The sequence below is a fragment of the Vigna angularis genome, chromosome 6, assembly GCF_016808095.1.
Source record: "Vigna angularis cultivar LongXiaoDou No.4 chromosome 6, ASM1680809v1, whole genome shotgun sequence".
Taxonomy (NCBI): Eukaryota; Viridiplantae; Streptophyta; class Magnoliopsida; order Fabales; family Fabaceae; genus Vigna; species Vigna angularis.
In genome coordinates this window covers 35,440,228-35,466,301 of record NC_068975.1, presented here as the reverse complement: position 1 = coordinate 35,466,301, position 26,074 = coordinate 35,440,228, and the positions used below count along the sequence as shown (strand labels likewise).

Here is a 26,074-nt window from a genome sequence, read left to right as displayed (position 1 = left end):
AGCAGACACATGCCTCTGCCGACGACTCCTGTGCCCTCTTTTGCTTGCAATAAATAAGTGCCACACATGCAAAAACCTTTTTCCTTTCTTCATCACAATCTCTCATTCCACCAAATTGCTCAAACCAATAATGCAAACCAAATCCCCAAAAATAAAATCCAACCACCAACGATCAAGTTTGTTACTTAAAATTCAAATTAATTTATAAACGGTTAAACTTTTGAACAACTTTCTTGTTAGTATTTGTGAAATTCTTTTATTATGATATATAATGTGATTGTAATTTTATGATTTTTTAAATAAAATTGAAGGAGCACACAGAATACAGCAAAAAGTGTGCAAGAGTGCTATCACTTCTCAAATGTAAATGTACAGTATCCCCACTCATAATCACGTCTTTTTTCTCTCTTCATCCGTCGCCATCAACTGCGACTTTCGGTCACTTGCGCCTCTTTTTCTCTTCGTTCTTGCATAAATATTATATATAAATATATATATCAGAGCCTTTTCTTTTCGGTTATGAATCAAATTGCTGCTACCAAGGAGCCAGAGGAGGCTTCCGAGAAGACGAATGAAGCAGTGAGTTACGAAGAAGAGGACCCAATGGAGCAGGAATCGGTCATCCCTGCTACTGTCTTCTGCATTAGGCTCCGCCAACCTAAGTCCAATTTGCTCTACAAAATGAGTGTGCCTGAAATTTGTCGCAATTTCAGGTATCTCTGCACTGCAGTGCTTCAAGATTCGTTTCACGGATTGAATTTTACTGTCGGTGTTGGGTTTGAATAGTAATTAGCAAACTGACTTTCTTTATATCGGATATAGCTAGCTTTAGTGTTTTATGTCATTGAACTTGGATAACCGTATCTATAGGAGTAAGATGTTGCTGTGTTTTAAAGTTTGTCTTATTTGGTACATGTGTTGGCTTCAAGAATTGGCTCTGTGGACTAAAGAAGTGGGAAGTAGATTAAACTGAAGATGATGGTGTGAGGATGTTGTCGACGGAAATTCTTGATTCTTGTATTGATTTTAGGAGTCTCCGGGGGGCATGCTTTCGTGTTTATTAAATAATTGCATAGTGTTGTTTAAATGAAAGGGAAACGGAAGAATAAAATATTGCTCTGTATAATTTGGAAAACAATTACGAAGAAGAAAAAAGTGCCTGCGTGTAATTGGAAACATAATAGCTTGAAGAATTAAGAAAAATAAATGCTTGATGGAAGTCATGCCAAACAGTTGATCTGCAGTTTCCGTTGAATAAGTTTCATAATATTTAGTATTTTTCTTCTGAAAAGTTCTGGATTCGGAGCTTATATGAGGGGAGAATATCAAGAAAATTAGTGCAGTGGTGTCAAAGGAATTGATGATGTGCTGCTTAAAACTCTTAAATGGTGTTTGAGATTACACCTGGGTCTTGCTCAGATGGTGTACCGTGATGATGATGATGGAGCAGAGGGGTGATCTACCAGCAAAGGTATTTGTGCGGTCATGTCTGTCAAGGCACGATAAGATGTAAAGTATTGGGGGTGAACTATGCGCAGCCAAGGTCTTTAAATAACTGTTAGTAACCTCATTCGTAGATGTAGAGTCAGGGTTTTTTTGGGGTATTGTGATTGCATCAACCTCATTTGTCTACATTTTTCTACGATATATATGATGACAATGATGCAATGGAACCATAATCCTGATTGTTATTACATTTTAAAACCTACAGTGTAATTGATAATGGAGGGTCCCCTTTGTATAATATGGTAATTGAGGGGTTGAGTTAAACCGTAAGTCCAAATTCTAAAACTAGCTAAGAGTAGGAGATTAGACTACTCTGTTTTCTGATTTATGCCATGTAGATAATCTGTACGGCATTTGGATACCAGATCCTACCTCGAGGTATCCAGTATCAAGGGGTATTTATGCCAAAGATTCCTGTGCCCCAGCTGTACAATAGTTGTGTACCGACAGTGGGATTGACCAATTCGTCTAGTCATGACTAGTTTCTGGAATGGGGCTAGAACATATGGTATTGTGGGAGGATAGGAACCGGAATTAAATTTCGTTGTTGTTGGCAAGCTACTTAATAGTAAGAAGCGGCTGGTGAAGAGTAGGATCCAATGAGAGTACACCACGGGTGTTCTAATAGTATAGGAAAGAAGAAAGTTAATTAGTGAGTTTCAATAGTCAGTGAAATTGTGCTTGATTTAAATTAGAGTTCTAATTTGTTATTGTTCTGGTATATTTCATAAAGTACCCTTCTTTCGAGTGGTGTTTGGGGGCTTTCCTTGACTATAAGCTTTGGAAACTTCAAAGTTCATTTATTTATTCAAATAAGAAAATTTATTAAAGCTCTTAGCATAAACAGGAAGCATTAATACATAATAGTGCTTTTATCTCTCTGCATGTCAATGAAAGATATTTGTTGAAAAGAATGTCTCAAAAGATCATTTACTGCTATAAAGCTGCATAAATAGTTTTGTCCCATAACATATGTACAGGAAAGCAATGTCATAGAAGTACAGACATTTCACCACAACCAAATACACCAGAGAATAGCATAAAAGACAAACAGCCACAAAGTTCTATCTTCCTTATTCTTGCTGAATCCATGGATAAGTATCATTTGAAACTTCTTCAAATTGGCACACAATAGTCCAGAAATATGTACCCATTGTCAAACCAACCATAGAGAGACACTGCAGAACTCATTTACAGTGATATACACACATTGATGCGTGGTCACCAAACAGAGAATTGGACCAGAAAATTTTGTTGGCTACCAAATAGGCTTGTCAAGAAGGAGGCCTCCGTCTTAGAAATAGTAAAACTGTGAATAGGATTTGTTCTGGTTCAAAGTTAGGATGACTTTAAGTCAGAGAGTTCAAGTGTCTTTGGTTTTGGACTGTTCTCCTATTTATAGCAAAATTGATTGTAGATTACAACAACTAATTCTGTTAAAAAGTACTGAAAAATTTACTTGATCGATTTTTATCCATAAATGTTTGGTTTAATTAACAACAGATTTGTCGATTTAACACCTACAGTATTACAGGAAACATAAAACTTTCGAGATTATAGGGAATATGTTCTTCAGTTATTTGTTACCATAAAGTTGGCCCCTGTCCAACTTTATCCAAACTCCGTTTCATTCTCTATTACTTGATTGTGATTGGATAATTTCCCATTTGATCCCTAAATCTCCGAACTCGGTATATGAGCATTGTCCTATTATGATAGTACACACCCCTGAGCCTTGAGCCGATTTAGGCGCAAATGCTTAGGCAATTATAGAAGCTCATCCATATCTTGACGGTACAGGAATTATAACAGTGCATACCATGAGTGTTAGAAGTCCAAAATATTGTATTTTGATAGGATGGCAGGCAAACAGAATCATGTAAGTCTGAAAGGGGTTATAAATAAGTCATGTCTGAAGGATTCCCATTTCGTTTGACCACTTTAGTGAAAATGTCCTTCTATGTCTTTTGGATTTTGTTCATCTCATGGATACCTTTCTAGTCTGGGATACTTATTTGGATAATACTTGCTCAGATAATTATTTTCCTTTTAAGGAAATCATAATTTTAATGTCTGGGGTAGATAATCACGAAACAATATAAAATTTAAAGTATAGCTTTTCTTGAAAATGTGGATTGAGAAAATTTCGGATTTTATCTTGGGCTAGAATTTTTTAAAGAAATATTATTCTTTCATATTTGTTTGATTGCTCCAAATTATCATAGGAAGATATTTATGGAGATTGTAGTATCGGTCAAGTCATAACCTTTCTATGTTGCTTGGAAATCAACATAGTAAACATCTTGTCTTTGGTACCTACAATGTTTTCATTTCAATAGTAGTACATGAGGGCACTGCATCAGTCCATGCTTATACTTTTGCTATCATTTTATGTCGGAGTTTTATTTTAGTATTTTTTTATTGTCTGAAATAAGCTGTTTCATTTATCTCCATATCAATATAAGCTTGAAAATCTTCATCTCTCCCTTAATAATATAATTATATGAGCCTCTTTGGGAACTTGAAAATATGTAGATGGCCAACTTCCTTCATAATGGGGATGCTGGTTTACCAGTGCTCAGTAGTAATAATTATGACTGGGTACGCGCTGATTACCTCACAAGTCACAACAATTTCTAAGTTAATACGGGCTGACCTTTCATGGTCAGTAGCTTACGAATCTGTTGTAATAAAATCGAGATCATGTATTTGATTTTCTGAGCATTTTAATAAAGTCAATTTGTTTTGCCATTGTTTTGGCTTGTGCTATTCTAATTCTGGTGCTGTCCCTTTTTAAAAGAACTTCTTGATTTTCTTTCTAGTGCTGTTTCCTGGTGTGGAAAACTGAATGCTATAGCTTGTGCTTCAGAAACATGTGCAAGAATTCCAAGGTTAGTTTTATCCATTGATCATATTTCCAGGCTGAAAATATTTCATTATGTGCTAAATAATCATTTTGGATCCTTTGCATTTTAGAATTTACAGATAAATTCAAGACAATTTGATTAATGTTTTGAAATTCAAACTTCCACCATTGCTTTTATTCTATTGTTGTACTTGGGCCAGAAGAAGCACTAGGAAAAGATATTATTGACAATATTTTTTTTTTGTATATTTACCTATGTGCCTGTCTCTTAGAACTTATGTTTTTGATGGATTTACATAATACTTTTCTTGCTCTTGCACACTTTACTCATTTATTGGCAAACGACTTTGTAAATCAACTTTAAGTTTTGTCTTGCTTTTGTTTCTACATTTTAGAAACATTTAGAGGGTTCATAAAAAAAAGTGTTAAGAGAACGGCTGCAACCAGACCTTCTTCTAAATATGAGTATATATTATGTGCATTTTATCCACATATTCATTTGTTAAGAAGACCCACAAGCAAATTTGAATGGATAGTGCTCTTGGCAAAAAAAAGTGTTTAGAGAACCGCTGTAACCAGACCTTCTGATAAATATCAGCATATATATCATGTGCATTTTATACACATATTCATTTGTTAAGCAGACTCACAAGCAAATTTGAATGGATAGTGCTCTTGCTAAAAAAAGTGTTAAGAGAACGGCTGCAACCAGCCCTTCTGACAAATATCAGCATGTATATTATGTGCATTCTATACACATTCATTTGTTAAGCAGACCCACAAGCAAATTTGAATGGATAGTGCTCTTGGCAAATAAACTTATTCACATACTAAATAAGCTTTGCATAATGATGTCTAATGTTTATATCTTTTAATTATCATGCTTCTAATATTTGTTCGAGTATTAAATTTAAATACCTGAACAGTCACATTATGTCTAATACTGCTTATTTACTAGTATTCAGTAGTTAGTTTGGCTTGCTAGCACCCTTGTATGTTTGCTTTTGCTGGCAATTGTGTAATGGTTATTATGAGTGTTTCTTTTCTCCAAAGCTCAACTGGAAATTCACCATTTTGGATTCCTATACACATTGTGATCCCAGAGAGGCCGACTGAATGTGCAGTATTCAATGTCATTGCAGGTATGTTAATGTTAATCCACCTTATAGATTCATGGATGTACAGTTTACTGTTCTATTTGTGTTGTTAGATTTTATGGGCAAGAATTTCAAAATTGACTAACTTCAGTAAAATTAGGTGTTGTTCTTTTCAATTTCATTGTGATATTATTGCAGTAAAATGGATTTAAAAAACCTTCAGTATTCTTGATTTTGCGGATACTGATATTAGTATACTATCAACACCAGTGGGTGGATAATGAAAGGTAAATACTGAAAAAAAAAACAGAAACTATGTGAGAAACCCTGCCCTCTCCTTTGATTTCTTCCTAGCCTTCTGTTTACTGATATCCCAATCCCCTTGTTTGCATTATTGGCATTCTGTCACATCAAATTTTCCTGCCTGAGATTTCAATACCGCTTGATTGTCTTTTTTAAATCTGATATATTCAAAGGCCCATATCTTCAGTGCCCCTTGCTAATGTAACCCTCCGTGATTGGTGGTTTCCTATCACATTTCCAGTATAATGTTTCTACTAAATCCATGAGGCTGTTCAACCATGTAATCCAGTATAAGCTAATTACGAATTTGGTAATATAAAATTCAGGTATAATGCAGGAAGGTGAAAGAAAAGACAATCTTTTAATTTTCGGAACTTTTGGTTTTGAAAATTAAAAGATTTATCTGGGTGGCCTTTAACCCTCAGATTTATGATGTTATTGAAATATCTGTCCTCTCTATATGGTGGTGTTTTGCAATCAGTGGGGCAATATAATCAATTTCAACAGAAAAGTCTGAAGGATTTTCATGATGGCAATATTTTAAAAATTGTCATCACTATCATTATTATTATTGTAATCATTTTACATCATTATTATTGTAATCACTTTACACAGAATATTGTTTTGTAAGTTGCATTTCATTTGTAATATTGGTATGACGAAAAAGTAGTCAAATTGAATCTAAATAATAAAATTTAGAAAATGTAGGAAATTGAAGTCCTCTGTAACAGTAGACAGATCATTTGTAAATTTCTAGAAGGCATGTTTGTAACACGGGAAATAACATTTTGATGTTCTTTCTCGTCTTTGTTTTATTTTTCTGGCTTTTTGTTCCTGAACTGAGTTGGTTTACTATATATGTAGGAGTGTTTGTGTGTATTCATAAGTTTCAAAATTTGACCAGTTGAACTGTATGCCTTTGCAGATTCTCCTCGTGATTCTGTCCAGTTCATTGAATGGTCCCCCACCTGTTGTCCCCGTGCATTATTGATCGCAAATTTCCATGGAAGGGTAACTATTTGGACTCAACCATCACAAGTAAGTGAGAGTTATAGCATATCATAGTTGTGCAGTATAATTGGAAGTGCTCTGCCATAGATTTTTACGTTGCCATAAATTTATATATGAACATTGTTGTTTGTCTAAGAAAACATGTTAATAAACTTACCCAAAACTCTATAGCTTTTTGTATAATTGAGATGGTTTTTCTAGATCACAGAATGGGAAGTATGGCTATATACTATACCCTAGTTCCACAGGGAGGTTATGTACGTGGCCCTTGTGTATTCCTGTGGATTGATCTTTTGTCCAAACTTTAACTATCTCTGGCTTCTCCGCTATTCATATATGATTTTCTTATTTATCTGTTACGGATTTCATGTCCATTCAGGGGCCAGCTAATCATGTACTCGATACCGGCTGCTGGCTGCGAGAGCATGAATGGCGACAAGACATTGCAGTTGTTACAAAGTGGCTCTCGGGAGTGTCCCTGGTATGCCAGATAATTTCTCTTCCGTGTGATGTTTAAAATTTTAGCACATCATTTTTGAGGAATTGTTATAATAATTTTATTTGTCCAATTTTGCCCTTAAATAATCTTCTCTAGAAACCCCTTTAAAAACATACTCTATTTTTTAACATTTGTCTCTAAAAAATTTGTAGAGAAGGTGATTTTTTTCTAGAGAAAAAACTTAGTTTAGAGGGACAATTTTTAAGCTAAATGAGTAATTCATTTTCTGCCTCAAAAATCCCACAATAAGCAGGAACTTTTAATAGTTACCAAAATATGAACAAAAGAAAGGTTTTCTAAGGTTAGTGAAAAATCATAATTCTCCTTTAATCACAATGTCTTTGCATTTTCTGAGTTACAACTTATACTGTAGCATGCTTGCGTGCACTCACATGGACCTTGTGTAATTCAATCTAGTAAGTCTGTTTCTTTTTAATCCAAATTAATTGTTTGTTTTAAAAAATCAGTATAGGTGGTTTTCATCTAAACAAAGTGCTCCTGCCAATTCAAGGTCAACATTTGAAGAAAAGTTTCTTTCACAACAATGTCAAACGTCAGGTCAGTTTTATTTGAATTTGCTATTATGATTTGTTTTTTCCAGTAAAATTGTTCGCAGTAAGATAAAAAGAAATACTACTGTTGGCATTGTTTTGTTTCAGTTGTTGTAATATTTGTTTATTCTTTTGTTTTTTTCACTGAAGTATCTAGAAAGGCACAAGCTAAAATTGTATCTTCCATGATGCAATTTTGCCAGATACTTTTCTTGCAGATTAGATTGTGGAAGAGGGGGGACTTGTGTGTTGTATGTCGGGATTAGGGTCTGAGTGTCATATGGATACTCTGTCACTTAGTTGATCATAGCGAATGATTCTATTTCACTGGAGGTCACAGGCCTATTAATTTCTCTTCTAATTAATTTCCAATTGGTTGTAACAATTTTCCGTTTTGTGTTCTGATTTAGTCAATATAAAGTATCTTCATAAAGACAAGTGATTTGAAGTGAAGTACCGTACATCATCTTCATTCCACTAATGATTCAGTCTCTCTTTTAGTTATAATACTTAATCATCTTAGTGACTGCCTGATGCTTTTCAAGCTCAGATTCCTCAAGAGAACTATGCTTATCAGACACCATGTCAAGATGACATTTGTAATAACAGGGAGAAACTGGCCAGATTTGAGTCCATGCATGTGTAATGTCCTGTATCTGTGCATGTTAGTCTTACACTAACAAAATTATATCAACCTAATTTGTATGTTGACAGTGGTAATGGTGACAGTCATGGCAATGCCTGAAATTAGAACTGTATCTCTCTTTAGTTGGTTGCTTCTTTCAGTTTTTTAATAATTTATTTTACATGTTCATTTGTTTTTTCTAATTACAGTCCAATATGTATATAATAGTAACTGGCTGATGCATATGAAGCCCTCATTCCTCAACAGAACTATGCTGTTTTAGATACTATGTCATGATGATATTTGTAATAACAGGGAGACACTTGCCAGATTTGAGTCAATATGTGTACCATGTCCTGTATCTGTGCATGTTTGTGTTATACTAACACAATTACACCGACATAATTTGTGTGTTGACAGAGGTAGTGTTGACAACCATGGCAATACCTGAAATTAAAACTGTTTATTCTCTCTTTATTTGATGCGTATTTTAGATTTTTAATAATTCATTTTACATGTTAATTTTTTTTCTAATTACAGTGCAATATGGATATTAAAATTACTGTTTTCTATTCTGTCTGACACATGGAGTTGTCTTTTCAGCTAGATGGCCCAATTTTCTTTGTGTATGTTCTGTGTTCTCATCAGGCACTGTTCAACTTCATTGGTCCCAGTGGCCTTCTTCGAATGCAACACCACCCAAATGGTTTTGCACTAGTAAAGGACCATTGGGTTGTGGCCCCAGTGGCATTATGGCTGGTGATGCTATCATTACAGAGAGTGGTGCCATGCATGTGGCAGGTGTGCCAATTGTTAATCCATCCACCATTGTTGTTTGGGAGGTTATGCCTGGGCCTGGTAGTGGTTTCCAAGTAATTCCAAGAACAAGTACCAATAACGGTGTCCCACCTCCAATTAGCTCGCCCAATTGGATTGGTTTTGCACCTTTAGCGGCATATTTATTTAGTTGGCAAGATTATCTATTATCTGAAGAAAAACAAGGGAAAATCCAGACAAACCAAAACCATGGTGGTTCTATACAACTTCACTGTTCACCAGTTTCAAATTTTTCGGCATATGTGAGTCCTGAAGCTGCAGCTCAATCTGCAGCAACCACTACATGGGGCTCTGGTGTAACAGCAGTAGCCTTTGATCCAACTTGTGGTGGTTCTGTGATAGCTGTTGTGATAGCTGAGGGTACGGAACTGATTCTTGATCTTTCTTTCGCACTTCATATTTGTTATGCACTATGAGATACCATCAGCTTTCGCACCCACAGTAAAATACTGGAAGGACCTGTATATTTTATTTATCTTTACATCTCTAGAGTTTGTGACAATGCTACATGTGATTTTTCATTTGGCAGAATTTATGCCATAGTGTCTTGTGCATTGACCATTGAGCTTGGAAATTGATCTTTTATTTATCAGTGTAATATTTTACATTTATAGGACAGTACATGTCCCCTTATGATCCAGATGAAGGTCCATCAATCACAGGGTGGAGAGTTCAACGCTGGGAATCATCTTTACAGCATGTTGTACTCCATCCTATATTTGGGAATCCCACTTCCAGTATGGGTGGACAGCCTCCTATGCAAACTGTTTGGCAGACCAAAGTGGACCTGAGCATTCCACCGACAAATGATTTCAAGAATCATCAAGCTTCTGCAGGTGGAATGAACACAGATGTACAAAAGGTAGCAGAGTTTGGTTTTGATAAATCAAAAAGAGTCTATTTCGATCCTTTTGATCTTCCAAGTGATGTTAGGACACTTGCACGAATTGTATACTCTGCTCACGGTGGTGAAATTGGCATTGCTTTTCTTCGGGGTGGAGTCCACATCTTTTCTGGTCCAAATTTTACTCCAATAGACAACTATCAGATTGGTGTCGGATCTGCAATTGCAGCTCCTGCTTTTTCTTCAACAAGCTGTTGTTCTGCTTCTGTTTGGCATGACACAAGCAAGGATCAGACGATTTTGAAAATAATCCGGGTTCTCCCTCCTGCTATTCCAATTAGTCAAGTAAAGACCAACTCGTCATACTGGGAGCGTGCAATTGCTGAAAGGTGATTTCTTAAAGCCCTTCTAAGTGTAAGGCTTTCTCAATTTTTACATAAACATAGTGGAGGTTGTGATTTATATCCCTTTTCAATGGTTTATTTTGTTGCTAACTGGAATCTGTTGGGAAAAGCAGGTTTTGGTGGAGCCTTTTGGTTGGAGTTGATTGGTGGGATGCTGTGGGCTGTACACAGAGTGCTGCTGAGGATGGTATTGGTAAGGAGGAGCAAATTATTTAGTCCTGTTGAAGCTAGTGGCAGGAAAATCCTAGAGAAGGAATAATACAATTTGCTTTATTTCATATTAGCAGTCTATTATGAAGCATCTTCACAATGTACCATTGATATGCTATACTAATGAGTTTTTGTGTTTTTTCTTTTTCTGTTTCAGTTTCACTTAACAGTGTTATCGCAGTCTTGGATGCAGATTTCCATTCTCTTCCTTCTGCTCAGCATAGACAACAGTATTGTCCTGTATATTTCTGTGAACTATCACCATTAACTTTCTTAGTTCTCTTCATTTGTTTTTTTTTGTTTTGGGGATGGAAATCTTCTTTATTGTTATATCTAGGTTGTGTTATTAATTTTCTGTTATTCCATAGTGTTTTAGGGATATAATATTACCTGGATAATGGACCTTGCAGTAGATATTTGTTAGTAGCAAGTTTATCCCTATCTTACAAGACATAGGCACAACTTATAGTATTTGTTCTAATTGAAGAACTTGTAGATAATAAAGTTGTTAATTATGTTGCATTGCTCATAACACAGTTCATTTGAGGCTATTTTTATCTTATAATACTTTAAATATTGGCTTCCTTATGGGACTTTCTGCTAACTCAACGTGAGGTTCATTTTCACCTGATGAGATACTGTCATCCATATTGGTTTACCATCCTTGTTTTACTGTGTTTCCAACTGGCATATAGATGTCTCTCCCCTGGGGGTTCTTAATGATATAAAATTGTTCCTTTTTAATTACTTTTAGCGATTGGATTGCTTCAATTTATTCTAGTGTAGTCTGAATTTGATTTTTAAAACGTTTGAGTTCCTTCTGAGATCCACTTGAACTAAACTTTCTCTATCCCCGTTCTGTGTCTTTCAGATGGGACATGTGTTATTATAATTTAACCTACAGTTTCTCCTGTTTTTGTAGTGTTTTGGCATGTGGAAATGGCAGTGTTGCTACTTTTGGGCTAAAAATAATGTGGATTTCTATTATTGCAGAATCTGGACAGAATAAAGTGTAGGCTGCTTGAAGGGGCAAATGCTCAAGAGGTCAGGGCAATGGTTCTGGATATGCAAGCTAGGTTGTTATTGGATATGCTTGGGAAGGGAATTGAGTCTGCTTTGATAAATCCATCAGCTTTAGTGCCCGATCCATGGCAATTATCAAGTGAGACATTATCTAGCATTGACCCAGAAGCAGTGGCCGTTGAACCTGCACTAGTTCCATGTGTTCAGGTTTGTTTGGTTAACTGTTGTAAATCATGTTCTTCATATTTTGTTTAATGAGAAAATTAAGTCACAACTTTCTGTTGTAGCAATGATATACTGCTGCATGGTTCAGTCTGCATACTCTGTTCTTTTAGGACTTAGCATACATTTTATTTATATTCACTAGTGTAAAAGAACTGAAATTTTTTCACGTAATTAACTGTTCCTACCAACCTATCAAACATGTAATAGTATTAAACCCTTTGTTTCTCTCTCTTTTTCCCATAGGTGACATTTCTTTAATTTGCTTAACATTGCATATACATCTCATGATTGTTTCAATATTACGCAGGCTTATGTTGATTCAGTTCTTGATCTAGCTTCACACTTTATCACACGGTTGCGGCGTTATGCTAGTTTCTGTCGTACACTGGCAAGCCATGCTGTGACTGCAGGGACTGGAAACAACAGAAATGTGGTCGCTAGTCCTACTCAAAGTTCTGCAACTCCTGCAACGAGTCAGGGTAAGTGTGCAATGATATGAAATTGTATTCATTGTTTGAGTAGTTTCTTTTATATTAAATTTTATTTCATATAGACCAGTTCTAAAGTCTTGTCTTTCGGGAGCTAATACTGAAGCATAGATTTGGTGGTCTTTGTTTTTTGTTGTCTCAAAAACTGAGTTGGTCCTTCCTTGAATACCTTTGTTTGTCTTTAATCATCAATACCTTTATTCTTTATATTACACGTTGATAGTTACATTTTTTTCCTTTCAGTTTTTAATAGTTTTCTAGAACTTTGAGAAGATTAAAATCAGATTTGATTGAGCTTTGATTTTCTCTCTAAATCAATGAATAAGAAAAGCATTCTCCTCTAAACTACATTTCAATATTAAGTACCAACTAAAGCAAAAACATCGATGTCCAGGGGGTCAAAATGGGACAACCAGTTCTAGTGGAAGCACACAGATGCAAGCTTGGGTACAAGGGGCCATTGCCAAGATTAGTAGCACAACTGAAGGAGTATCCAACCCAGCTCCTAATCCCCCTATCAGTGGTCATTCTTCCTTTATGCCCATTAGCATTAATACAGGAACTTTTCCGGGAACACCTGCGGTTCGACTCATTGGGGACTGTCATTTCCTCCATAGATTATGCCAACTGTTGCTCTTCTGTTTTTTCTTTCGACGGACACAACTATCACGGTATGTACAGAGAACTACAGACACAAATACACAAAAGCCTCAACCCAATGGTTCTGCTCCTGCAAAGGTAGAGGAACCTGTAAAACCAGGGTCAACGTTGGTTAGGCCAGATGATGGTCAGGCTGGTCGAGTTAATCAGCTTGTGACTGCACCAAAAGGAGGTGAAGAACCGTCTCCAGGGCGTTCAAGAATTGGTACTGGAAATGCTGGCCAGGGATATACATTTGAAGAGGTCTGAAAGCTCTTGTTTCAGTGATTTATGACTGAATCTGAGATAAATGCGTTTCAAAAGTCATCATAATTCTCTCTTGAACTTACAGAGACTAACTATTTCATTTAACTTATGGCTTACTACACTGGTAATTCAGGTCAAGGTTCTTTTTCTAGTACTTATGGATCTCTGTCGCCGAACTGCTGGCTTGCAACACCCACTTCCAGTTTCTCAAGTGGGGAGTAATAACATTCAGGTTCGGCTGCATTATATTGATGGAAACTACACTGTACTGCCCGAGGTAGTGGAAGCATCCCTTGGCCCCCATATGCAGGTTACTTTCTATTTTCCCAGTTCAAAGTCAGTATTTTTGGGATTTATAATTAGCATTTTCAAGATGATACATTAATTACCTCAAGTTTATGATGCCATTTAATAGTGATGTAATAGTGATAGACATTAGTAAAGTAGAACAACAAAGGGCTCTGTTGGTTTTCTTTAGTAGTAATGCTTTTTATAGAAGATATTGTTTATGATTTCGTGATGGAGCACCCTGTGAGAATACATAGGAAAATCTACTGATTAAATGATGTCCTTTTGATAGAAATACATATTTTTGTTCTTTTTGGATGCCTTAAAATGAGTTTCTTTACTTGGATTTGATGACTGACTTTCCTGTGAATGACACCTACCCTCAAAAACTAAAGAAAATGTGGCTTTGCAGAACATGCCCCGTCCTAGAGGTGCTGATGCTGCCGGTCTTCTACTACGTGAGCTAGAACTCCATCCTCCAGCCGAAGAGTGGCATAGGCGGAATATGTTTGGTGGACCTTGGTCTGATTCAGATGATTTGGATTCTACAAATGAAGCACCAAAACTTGTTAATCTTGATTTCAGCTCATTGGAAACTTGTGATGTCTACGATGGAGCCGATGGCTTATTGCCAAGGAAACGCAGGATGTCTGAACGAGATGCAGCTTTTGGGTTGAACACTTCCGTTGGCCTGGGAGCATACCTGGGTATAATGGGATCTCGAAGAGATGTTGTTACTGCATTGTGGAAAACTGGCCTTGAAGGAATCTGGTATAAGGTATGAAAACACTTTCGTTAGGCATTTTGTGTTGTTTTCTGTCCATGTGTGCACATAAAGTTTTATAAACAATTAAATGCTCGTATTGAGTACAGTTCAAGCGTTTTTCTTTTTAATCTTTAATGGTGTCAATGCCCGGTTTTCTCTTGATGGATATAAGAAAAATTGCTAATCGTCAATCATGTAAATGTCAAGTGATTGAAAATTTTGGAGATCTCAGATTTGTTATTTGGATAACATGGACCAAATTTGCAAACAGAGCCATTCTTCCAATGCTGCATATAAATTAGTAAAAGACACTTTATTTATCTTGCCGTCTCCGAACTAATTTCATTATCCGCTTGCATGCAGGTACTATTTAATTTTCTCATCTCTTTTTTACTTCTGTTTGGTACAGTGTATAAGATGTCTGCGGCAGACTTGTGCTTTTTCCTCACCAGCCTCCACCAATCTTCCTAGTCAAAATGACAAGGATATTTGGTGGATCAGCCGCTGGGCTCATGGCTGTCCAATGTGTGGTGGAACATGGGTTCGTGTTGTATAGCTGGTTTCAAGACAAAATTGTTACGTGAGTTTCTCTAGGTCAGGGAAGAATTGCTCGTATTTGTTGCTAACTGCAGAAACTGGAGGTAGATGAAACACTGGAAGAAATTGTACAGGAGAGGAGACATGTAGATTACCTGACAGGTTCTTTATCATTTTATTATCATTACAGGTAGGTGACCGAACAAACTTGGATTCGGGTAAATATTCTACTAATCACTTTGTAAAGTTCCATGAATTATCAAGTAATTCACCTATACCTCAATTTGTTTTGGAATTATGGTCATGTGATTTGCCACACCTTCAAAATTAGGTATTATCCTCGTAATGCCCGTAGTTGTTGTTGCTCCTTCCAGAGATATATGTTTCAGGATTAACTCTTAAAATTGACTTGAGTGCTCATGTCGTGCACGGCATATAGTAATATCATGCAATGCATATTGATATTCCATTTACTCATTACAGTCAGTTGGATAGTCATCTGGTCATAATTTTTTTCCTTTCACTGTACTCGTTTTCCTTTCACTGTACTCGTTTTCCTTTCGTCCATATTTGGATTTAACTTTTTTCCAGGTTATTGAATTATTTTAGATAGTTTCTTGAGTGAGTTTTTAAGAATATTTCTCCAAAATACTGTTATCAAACTTGCATAAATATTCTGTTTTTTTTTTTTTTAATTATTCAGCTGACAATGCAGAATGTGAACTTTCTCGTAACCCTGGGGAATAAATTTCTTGCATGCAGATGCTAGTCTTTTCAGATAAGAGGTTGGTGATGGTGGACAAGTAATTAGGAATGTCCCTGACTAATCCCAGAGAAACTTCTGCATGACTTTCCACATCAGTATTATTGACTGCTCGTATTTATATGTGCATAAGGGGAGCAGGAGGTGGTAAGTGGAGTGGGTACTGTACAGCATTAAATAATCAACTATATATGTAAATTGATGAAATAATTTATTTAATTTGGGCGGGTGGGGGCAACGTCATATAGGGTTATATTTATGGCAGTTATAGATCAATTTTATGTACTGTTTTATGGTTTGTATTTGGGGTCATTCACTGTCTTAGTTGATAATGGTATCCACCATATATATTTTACAAATTAATAACTTTCAAAAGCAGAACCATTATGTTGACTTCTGTATTTGGTTTTAGACACGCTTGCATTACATACGTATTAAAATTTGGACCAAATCTACACTTTAATCTGGAACCGGTCTAACAATTGGTCTGTTAACTTTGGGAATATGTGAAAATTGATAGAGAGATCAAAGCTGTTCGAAAATTGGTCTGACCTGGTATTTTTTTCTAATCCTTTTTATTTAATCCGAAACATTTTTAAGATGAAGGTATACTCTTAAAGATTTCCCACAAATATATATTATTTTCTAATTACTATTACTTTTCATCTCAGAAAACATAATTTAATCATTTATATTTACAAGTTTTGAGATTCTGTTTCTCTTCATTTTAGCTTGTTATTCAAAATATTCTATAATATTAAAAATATAAATTTAATTTCATTAGTTTGGTCACAGTTATCCAAACGATTAGACTATTGAGCCTTAAATTATCTTTCTATGCTTTTGAATTATTTGTTCAACTTTGAAAACATGAATTAAAGTAGTATATAATTAACAGCATGGAGGAAGAAATGCTTAATTACAATACTCACAAAATAATATTTATATGGTGAGCATTAAAAAAAGATATAGTTAAATTGTTAAACATTCAATAGTTTTGTTATTGTAAATGTGCTTAACTTCAAGTATGAAACTTATAAACATATTCAACCCAATTCTAACTAGACCTATAAAACAATGCTCAGCTTAATATACTTACTCAGTCCAACCTACAAAATGTAATGGTTAAAAACCTAATTTTGGTAAATTACAAATAAATAAACAGGTTTCAAGGTATCTTGAGAGGTTAATGGGACCCTAAATAAGAGGTTTAGTAGATTCCAGACCGTTAACAAAATACTTCAAAACTTTGAAATAGAATACTCCAAAGCCAAACACAACATGAAGATTTTAGATAGTCTACCAAAGGGTGGGTAACCAAAGGTAAGAGCAATAGTGGAAAGAAACATAAGGACAATTATACTAGGGAAACTTCTTCGAGTATTACATGCTCAAGACACTAGACAACAAATTCAAACTCCTTAACCCTACAAACAAATCAATTTGAATAAAGTAAGCCTTTTGCATCCGAGTTTAAAAACCCCTACAAAAAATTATGATAACGATCATATAATATGTTCTAGAGGATGCTAAAAATGAAAGAAAATACCCCACTAAAACAAGAATAACGAATACACAAAGTTTGATAAAGTTAATTAAAAACAAAGTAAATAAAACCCCACTACAAGAGATTAGAATATCTACAAAGAACATGAAATCCCAGAAAATCCAAGAAGGAAAGAAGTTATCAAGCCACATGGAAAGATCTTAACAATAAGAATAACTCTAACAAAGAGCACACAAATATATCCCATGGCGAAAATGGAAGAAGCTACTATATTACTTTCTTAAGATTATCCTCTCAAAATCGAAGGACATCAGCATATCAAGTTGTCAATGTCAGAACGATTTTTATACAGATTGCTTCCTTTATGATGTAACATGCATTTCCTTTTTTAGATGATTTTAGTTTTGTTTCTTTTGTTCTTTGTCCCTTTGTGTCACAAGAAAAATAAGTGTGGCCAACATGTACATGTGAATGGGATTTTAAACTCATTCTTCACGCTATTTTTTGCCGTCTTGGAAATATATCACTTCTATTACTAAGGAACAAACAAAACGTTGGCAGGATTTGATGAAGCTGGTGCTTCTTATAATCGATATTGTTATATATTGCTGTTAAAATAAAACTTATTCCACCCCACGATGCCGATGAATAGTAAAAATATATATCAGAATTTCACCACACATAATATAGCACTTTCAGTTCGTGTTTGTGTCGAAAAACAGATAAAACATTTTCCAAAACATTAAAAGCAGAGGTTTTCTTTGCGTTTTATACCACTCGTTTCCAAGTCGGACAAAAGCAACCAGCGGTAAATTTATTTACACACATATATGTGCTATTTGTATGCAAAATATTCTAAGCAAAGGATTATAGTTCAGGATCTATTTGCCGCAATTTATGTTGACGGACAACATAATCATACTGTGAACAATCATGGGAGCAAATATGTGCACCTGTACTCAAACTATGTTTCTAAAGCTCCACTTCATTTTCTGAATACAACGAAAGCAAATACACGCCTAATAATTTCAAACTGAAAAACTAAAATCTCCTGTTATTCATATTACAAACAACCTTAGTCATCTTCAACACTGCTGCCTGGTTTCTTATTATCCCCAAGTAGCCCAGTTAGCTTCACTTCCAACACGCGGCATCGTTTGGATCTTTGATTGAGAGTCAACATTGAAGTTTGCCCCACACATAACCCCCTCGCTGTCAATTCTTGGCATTGCTTTCATCTTCCTCGTCGGATGTTCAAAGTTCATCAGACCATGTTCACTGTGAAACATACACCCTGCAATTCCAACCCCACTTATGCGTTATAACTCTATTACTTAGAATCAATCGATGCTGCTGACATTACAGAATCCTTCGTTACATAAAGATAAATCACATTTACATACCAGTTGGAAATGGTGCGAATGATTTAGCACAGCCTGCTTTTATAAGGTCCACATTTTCAGAAATCACTATCGAACCATCGGCTGCAACACCCCAGTAGAGCCCAATCTGGCCATTGGAACCCTATTTCAAACACATGGAAGATGTGGGTAAGTCCAAAAAAGTGATGTGATGTTGGAAAACTATGAAGAGATGAGGGAAAGAGACTTACAGATGCAACAAAAACAGTTCCATTCTTGTGGTCATAGATGAGAAATCCAAAACTGCCTTCGAGTTGACTGAGGACTTGATCAGCAGGGTATGGACCTCTGTCTCGAAGTGTTCGATATGCTTGAATGATGAACATGGCCTCGTTTGCTCCCTTTGATAGCCCATATTGCTTGTTCAGCCTACTAAGGTTGTGCAGCTCACCCATGAAAACGCAGTATATGTCATCCAAACCACTGAAGAATCTGTGATGAGTGGAGTTGCTGTTTGAAGGGGAATAGGCTACCAAAGCATCATTTCCAAAGCACATTGAAAAAGCATTGGAAGAATTGGAGGACATGAAATCATTCAGGATTTCATTGCTTAGCTTAGGCTTACTGCACCCACTCGTAGAAGCTGGACTCTTCAGCTCCTTCGGTGCATTAACCAACTTCTCCTTGAAAATTCCCAACATCTTTACCTTTCTCTGTGAAATAACTTACACAATGACAGAGCTCTTGATTTGATTTCAGAATGTAAGAAAAAGTATGAATGGGTGATAGAAGGAGATGAAGAATGAGATGTGGGAGAAAGAGTGGATAACGGTTTGATATATATAGGAAGAGAGGAAGGGTGTGTCATATGAACGTGGCAATCCTATCCGAACGACGAATCGGAGGAAAAGGTAACGTGCAGAATAATATAATAATATGAAAGTGTCACAAAAGTGATTTAAAGTATTTAGTGGCAGAGAGTAAATAGAAACTTATATTAATTACAATGAGATTATGGATGCAGTGATGATCTGGGCCACATTATTCCTTCAATTTTTCCTTTTATTTTATCGATGTTGAAGGTTTATCTTGAGAAAGGGATAAATCATAATATTTATGTTATTTCAATAAAATATTCATAAGACATTTGAGGACATATGAAGGTAAGGTAAGTCGTGTTTATAAGTTTAAAACGAGTTTCATAACATCTTCCATTAATACATGTTGGTATGATATCAAATTTAAGATTTAAATTTTAAATATAAATCTAGATCATAAAAATACAAGATATATTTTTATTTTAGAAACATATTTTTTTATCAATTTATGACTTTAGGATTTAAAATATAAGGTTGAGTGTTGGTTTTGTGAGATTCTATCTTTGAGACAAAAAGTTGTATAAAGATATTAAAAAATGATTTGACACAACAAAATTTAGAAATAAAATAAGTTAAAATCACATTATACTTATATAATCATTTTTTTTTAATTTTTACATAATTATATATGTAAAGATTAAGTGAAAACTAATAAAAAATAATTCATGTGATTTTTTTTATATTTAAATAAACGATCTCTTATATTTCTTTCTTTCGTTTTTATTGTAATATATATTTAAGTATTATTACAGTTTCATTCTACTCATAACTATTAAATTAAAGGTCTAATAAAAATTCTATCTTGATATCTGAAAGGGACATAAGCTTTTATTGAAAAGTAATATTTAGAAAAAGCATAACGAGTAATATTAACTATAAAGTGGATTTGATTGAAACATGATATTTCAGAAATGAGAAAAAAGAAATTTGTTAGTTGGAATAGTTAGGAGTGTTAATGGTTGGGAATCCAATTGCGACAAAAGAGCATACAAAACAAAAGTCTTATCCACATTGTTTTACCAAATCCTATGATATGACAGTGATCTGACTCAGCTGATTCCACGTCAGCTCTTGTTCTCCACATATTCAAATATTTCTTTTATTGCTTCAACAACCACAATTATTAATTCATTATTCTTGTCAGAGTACTATTTACTGCTTTATCTTCCTGTTACAAATTTAAATACCCATTTTTAAATATTATTTTTATTTGTATTTAAATTCGTCAAAATATTGGTGCCTTATTTTAAATTTTAACACTTTCTACTGTATTGAAAAATAATATTTAACAAAATATTAAATTTCAAGATTGGTATAACTTTATCAAACTTCGATTTAAATAGTTAAAGTAAAGCAATTGACTTAATTTTGTTGATAACTTCTTAAACTTAAAGGTTTACAAACTATTACTATTATTAGTATATTAAAATATTAATATTTTATTTTATTTTTCCGTGAAATATATTGGTCGTTAAAATAGTATATCAAAGTAATAATAACACTTAGTACATTTTTTATGTTCAAATATTTATTAAAATTTCAAAATCTCGGTGCATCACGATCAAGTTAAAGATTTAAATATTTAATATTCATTTAAATTTAAATTTTATAAAAGAGATTCATTTAGTTATATCAATGTTGTATAAAATGTAAAGATTACGAATGTTAAATAAGATATTAAATTTTAAAAATAAAAATTTATCATAAAACTTCTAATTTGTCAAACATAAGCATGGTTAGTTCATTAACCACTAACAATCATGCAAGTTTGATAGAGAAAATTTACAATAAGAGTGATAATCAAATAAAAGATCTACAACGAAAAATGAAAAACATGATAAAAATATAACATTAAAGTAAAATAACGATAACAAATAATAAAAAAACTATCCATCCAAAAATGACATTAGACCAAATTAGAAGCTCTTTTAAATGAACTTCATGTTTTTGATTAAAAAACCATAGGTGCAAAATAGTCAAGAAAGACATTATAAAAAAATAAGACATAACATTAAGAGATGATTGTTGAATCATAAGTACATTCTCAATTTGTCTTCAGTCTCTTTAAACAATCATCAAATTTACATATTATTTCTAATACTCCAATGAAAAACATTAAGGGTTATTTCATATGAAAATATTGTATCAATCTCTCTACACTAGAGACCTACATAGTGATGCAATTGACCATTACCAACATTTTAAGATGTATAAAATCTAAATCCACCTATATATTATATGATCATCTTTTGTATAATTTTCTCAAATATCCAACATTCTAATGCATTATGACTATTTATTATAACTATTTAGTGAACTCAATTGACTCCTTTCAAATGCTAATTGACAGACTCAAAGGAAAACCTTCCTTTGCATCGAGTCAACCTTATGTTTTAACGTGTGATTATGAAAAGTTCTAACCAAATAAATATTGAATCCTTAAAAGTGTTCATGAAGAGATTATGAAAACATTCATCCTCACCCGAGTTAACAATGCACACATTGATGACTCCCATGGATTAGGTTGTTGAAAAAGAATCTAATGTAACTTCTCCAACAACTTTGGCTCACTCAACAAAACAACTTTAAAAATAATCAAGTAAGATTAATGTACATATTTTAATGTAAACATCTTCCACATCAAACCAATTCAAGAGATATTTCACAATAGTAACATATAAATCAAATCTATATAAGAAAATGATATAATCTCCCACACTTAAAACTAAAACAATAAATTAATGACCTAAAATCATTGTTAAGATTTCGTATTGTGCTTATTTGAATTATTTTACTAAATCAAATTATCAACTCTAATAAATAAATCTTTCAAAAAAGATCCATGGTTAAAATTTAATAATAATGACATAAATCAATCACATACCTTAAAACAATTAGGTTACAAGTTTTTTTCCGTATATTTATTTATTTATTTTTCAACATAAATACGTATTTTTAATTGTAAACTTGTGAACTTTCAAACTATGCACGAGGCAAACTTAGAACCTATAATTTCTATAAAAAAAAATACAAGTGATTATTACATGAAAATTAGTATTATATTAAAGTGTAATTCTTCTTCCATGACAGCTTAGATATATCAAATCATAGTATATTATGATGTTTGAGTTATTACATTCTAAAGTGAAAAAGTTTCATTCTAATTATTTATTTTAACTTTTCTGAACTAGAGGTACATTTTCCATTCAATGTCAATGATTATCTTTGAACATTGGCTTTTTGATATCTCCTAACCTGAAAAAAGGTCCGCTACTTTTTATCGGTGCTCTTAAAAATCTCAGAACTTCAATAAAATTGGAAAGGATTTTCCATCTTCAAAATTCCATACTATTTTTTTTTCTTCCTCCACTTTACAAGTCATGTCAAACGTTGAAAGAAACGAACGATTGGCTGCTTTCCTTTCCAATATTCTCACTTTCTTACCTTCCATATAGTGTTTAAAAAACTATGCATATTCAGAATCCAGTTCTGCATTGGTACGAAGAAATTTGCTTCTAAATATTTATTTGTAGCATATTCATGAATGATATTTTCAATACAGTTCAGTGACAATCAACCAACTAACTAAAGGTAGATGTGATTTACAAAAAGAATACTAATAGCACTGATTAACAGTAGGAAATACATATATTTAGTAAAAGGAAAGAAACTTGTACGGAAAACAAGCAACCTATCTTATCTTTGTTGCCCAGCATGAACATAAAATTTCAAAAGCTAACAGATTACTATAATTTTACAAAACCACCATGAAGATAAATTTGCTTACGAAATCAGTAACTTTTCCTGCCATCACCCTCAGTTATCACGTCCTGGAAAGTTCCATTGCTAGGAATCATGGGCAAGACATGCTCTTGATGGGGCACAATGACATCAAGAAGATAGGGGCCAGGGGTGTCCAACATTTTCTGAATTGCCGCTCTAAGGTCTTCCTTCTTGGCCACACGAGCTGATGGTATCCCACAAGCATCCGCAAACTTCAAGAAATTTGGAAATATGGCCTTGTCATTAGAGGGGTCTCCCAGATATGTATGAGCTCTATTAGACTTGTAGAACCGATCCTCCCACTGAACAACCATACCCAAATGCTGATTATTCAACAACAATATCTTAACTGGGAGCTTCTCCACTTTGATTGTGGCCAGCTCCTGAACATTCATGATAAAACTTCCATCACCATCAATGTCAACCACAATAGCGCCCGGGTTAGCCACCGCAGCACCGATGGCAGCCGGCAATCCAAACCCCATGGCACCAAGACCACCAGATGTTAACCACTGCCTAGGCCTCTTGTACTTGTAAAACTGAGCAGCCCACATTTGGTGCTGCCCAACTCCAGTACTCACAATTGCCTCTCCGTTAGTCAATTCATCAAGCACCTGTATAGCATACTGAGGACAAATTTCTTCCTCAAAAGTCTTGTAACTCAAAGGAAACTTCCGTTTCTGCTCATTCAGCTCTTCTCTCCAACCCCTAAAATCAAGCTTCCCCCCAGCCCCTCTGCTCTCCAACACTTGATTAATCCCCTTCAGTGCCAACTTCATATCCGCACAAACCGACACATGAGGCTGTTTGTTCTTCCCAATCTCAGCCGAATCAATGTCAATGTGAACAATCTTAGCCCGGCTCGCAAAAGCCTCAAGCTTTCCAGTGACACGGTCATCAAACCTAACCCCAAAGGCAAGCAAAAGATCACACCTATCCACAGCATAATTAGCATAAACAGTCCCATGCATCCCAAGCATCTGAAGAGAATTTTCATCAGCAAGGGGATAAGCACCAAGGCCCATCAAAGTACTAGCAACAGGAACACCAGTGAGCTGAACAAAACGCCTCAATTCCTCACTAGAGTTCAAACAACCACCGCCTACATACAAAACCGGTTTTTTGGCTTCAAAAAGCAATCTCACAATAAGCTCCAAATGCTTCTCGTTGGGAGATTTAGGCAACCTAGACATGTAACCAGATAACCTAATCGGTTGATCCCAATTGGGAATGGCAAGCTGTTGCTGAATATCTTTAGGTATATCAATCAACACAGGTCCAGGTCTTCCTGAGGTGGCCAAGAAAAACGCTTCGTTGACGATTCTAGGAATGTCATCAACATCGAGAACGAGGTAATTGTGCTTTGTGATGGAACGTGTTACCTCAACGATGGGCGTTTCTTGGAAGGCGTCGGTGCCAATCATGCGGCGGGGGACCTGGCCGGTAATGGCAACGAGGGGGACGCTGTCGAGGAGGGCGTCAGCCAGGCCGCTCACGAGGTTGGTGGCGCCGGGACCGGAGGTAGCGATGCAGACGCCGGGGAGCCCGGAGGATCGCGCGTAGCCCTCAGCAGCGAACACACCGCCCTGCTCGTGGCGCGGGAGCACGTTGCGGATGGTGGCGGAGCGCGTGAGCGCCTGGTGGATCTCCATGGACGCACCACCCGGGTACGCGAAAACATCCGTGACGCCCTGGCGCTCAAGCGCCTCCACGAGGATGTCGGCGCCCTTGCGGGGCTCCTCGAGGCCAAAGCGCGATGCGAAGGGTTCGGCGGCGGCGGATTTGGCAGCAGCGGCATCGGAGATAGCGCGGGAGAGTTTGAGAGAACGACGTTGGGAGTGTAAGGGGGCGTTTGGGAGTGGGGAAAATGGGAGAGCGAAACGAAGAAAGGGCTTTGGGGAGGGTGATGAAGGGAAGGCCGTGAAGGCGGGTTTTGGAGTGGTTGCAGCCTCCATTTTCCGATTGCACAAAAAGACGCAGACCCTAATCTAAAGAATAGAGTGAATCTATTACTAGGATACCACACATCTAATTCTTTATTGTCCGTTGTACAGCCACACTTATACTGTTTTGGGGTTTTCAACCATTATCTTAATTTAGTTTATTGTACTATAAGTGTCGTGAGATTATTCTTTCTTAGGAAAGATATATTTGAACACTGTTATTCTTTAAAACATTTACTTTCCACTTGTTTTTCTTAACAAAATAATAATTTATAAAGTTGTAGGTTGAATATAGAAAAAAAAACTACATGTTAATGAATCATGATCATTCATTTTATTTTTAGGTTATATGTATATATATAATTTATATTCTTATGGTTTAAAGGTAAAATAATATTAAAATGAAATATAAAAACTAAAATAGTGTGTATAAATCTATACTATCATATAAAACATATTTATCTTCTAGTGTACACATTTTGCTTTTAATTTTACTTTTTAAATTTTTTACATCAAAATAAATATTTTATCAATGTTACCCTTTAAATAACTTCTTTTTTAATTTAATCATTTTTTTATAAATTTTAACTATATTTTTAAACTAAAATAACTATTTATAATAAAAAAAATTCTATAAAAGTTATCTAAAATAAAAATGTAAAAAATTATTTATTTATTTTAATTATAATAGTAATAATATTATTTAAATTTATTTTTATAATTATATTAGTAATAATTTTATTATAACAATAATTTACTATTTTATATATGTAAAATATCTTTCTTTAAAAAGAAGTTTGTGTTAGTAAACCAAAACATCCTTCTTTTTTGGGTTAAATATGTTTTTAGTCCA

At 34.8% G+C, this 26,074-nt stretch overlaps 3 protein-coding genes across 7 annotated transcripts; 1 reads left to right on the top strand and 2 right to left on the bottom strand.

Moving 5' to 3' along the window:
* Positions 1-347: 347 nt before the first annotated feature.
* On the top strand, positions 348-16,124 carry LOC108342900 (mediator of RNA polymerase II transcription subunit 16). 5 transcript variants are annotated; one of them, XR_001833443.2, is made up of 17 exons: positions 350-713; positions 4,329-4,397; positions 5,426-5,514; positions 6,698-6,810; positions 7,163-7,264; positions 7,750-7,840; positions 9,062-9,655; positions 9,910-10,528; positions 10,657-10,736; positions 10,911-10,993; positions 11,747-11,983; positions 12,309-12,480; positions 12,884-13,392; positions 13,529-13,705; positions 14,096-14,461; positions 14,859-15,176; positions 15,749-16,124. XR_001833443.2 is itself a non-coding variant. In XM_052878865.1 (16 exons), exons 1-16 carry the CDS (start codon positions 520-522, stop codon positions 14,918-14,920), a joined length of 3,603 nt encoding a protein of 1,200 aa, XP_052734825.1. In that variant the 5' UTR covers positions 348-519; the 3' UTR covers positions 14,921-16,124. The 5 variants fall into 5 exon arrangements, 2 of the variants coding, with proteins under 2 accessions (XP_052734825.1, XP_017436290.1); XR_001833444.2 differs by having other exon boundaries at positions 14,859-15,204; XM_052878865.1 differs by having other exon boundaries at positions 348-713; positions 14,813-16,124.
* Positions 16,125-18,044: 1,920 nt separating this feature from the next.
* On the bottom strand, positions 18,045-19,436 carry LOC108341046 (stem-specific protein TSJT1). Its single transcript, XM_017578652.2, has 3 exons — positions 18,869-19,436; positions 18,660-18,780; positions 18,045-18,550 (listed from the first exon to the last, which is right to left on the bottom strand). Exons 1-3 carry the CDS (start codon positions 19,316-19,318, stop codon positions 18,366-18,368), a joined length of 756 nt encoding a protein of 251 aa, XP_017434141.1. The 5' UTR covers positions 19,319-19,436; the 3' UTR covers positions 18,045-18,365.
* A 3,626-nt stretch (positions 19,437-23,062) lies between these two features.
* Positions 23,063-25,320, bottom strand: LOC108343355 (acetolactate synthase 3, chloroplastic). The gene has a single exon (XM_017581585.2). The coding sequence runs from the start codon at positions 25,231-25,233 to the stop codon at positions 23,287-23,289; it is 1,947 nt and encodes a 648-aa protein (XP_017437074.1). The 5' UTR covers positions 25,234-25,320; the 3' UTR covers positions 23,063-23,286.
* Positions 25,321-26,074: the final 754 nt, after the last annotated feature.

What these genes read in the sequence shown, in the direction of transcription:
- LOC108343355 (XM_017581585.2), bottom strand. Translation starts at nt 25,233, where the DNA reads ATGGAGGCTGCAACCACTCCAAAACCCGCCTTCACGGCCTTCCCTTCA.
- LOC108341046 (XM_017578652.2), bottom strand. Translation starts at nt 19,318, where the DNA reads ATGTTGGGAATTTTCAAGGAGAAGTTGGTTAATGCACCGAAGGAGCTG. An exon ending in GAACTGTTTTTGTTGCATCT is followed by an intron (nt 18,781 to 18,868) that starts GTAAGTCTCTTT and finishes TGTTTGAAATAG; the next exon opens with GGTTCCAATGGCCAGATTGG. An exon ending in ATTCGCACCATTTCCAACTG is followed by an intron (nt 18,551 to 18,659) that starts GTATGTAAATGT and finishes TTGGAATTGCAG; the next exon opens with GGTGTATGTTTCACAGTGAA.
- LOC108342900 (XM_017580801.2), top strand. Translation starts at nt 520, where the DNA reads ATGAATCAAATTGCTGCTACCAAGGAGCCAGAGGAGGCTTCCGAGAAG. An exon ending in GAGCGTGCAATTGCTGAAAG is followed by an intron (nt 10,529 to 10,656) that starts GTGATTTCTTAA and finishes TGGGAAAAGCAG; the next exon opens with GTTTTGGTGGAGCCTTTTGG. An exon ending in AGGGATATACATTTGAAGAG is followed by an intron (nt 13,393 to 13,528) that starts GTCTGAAAGCTC and finishes CTGGTAATTCAG; the next exon opens with GTCAAGGTTCTTTTTCTAGT.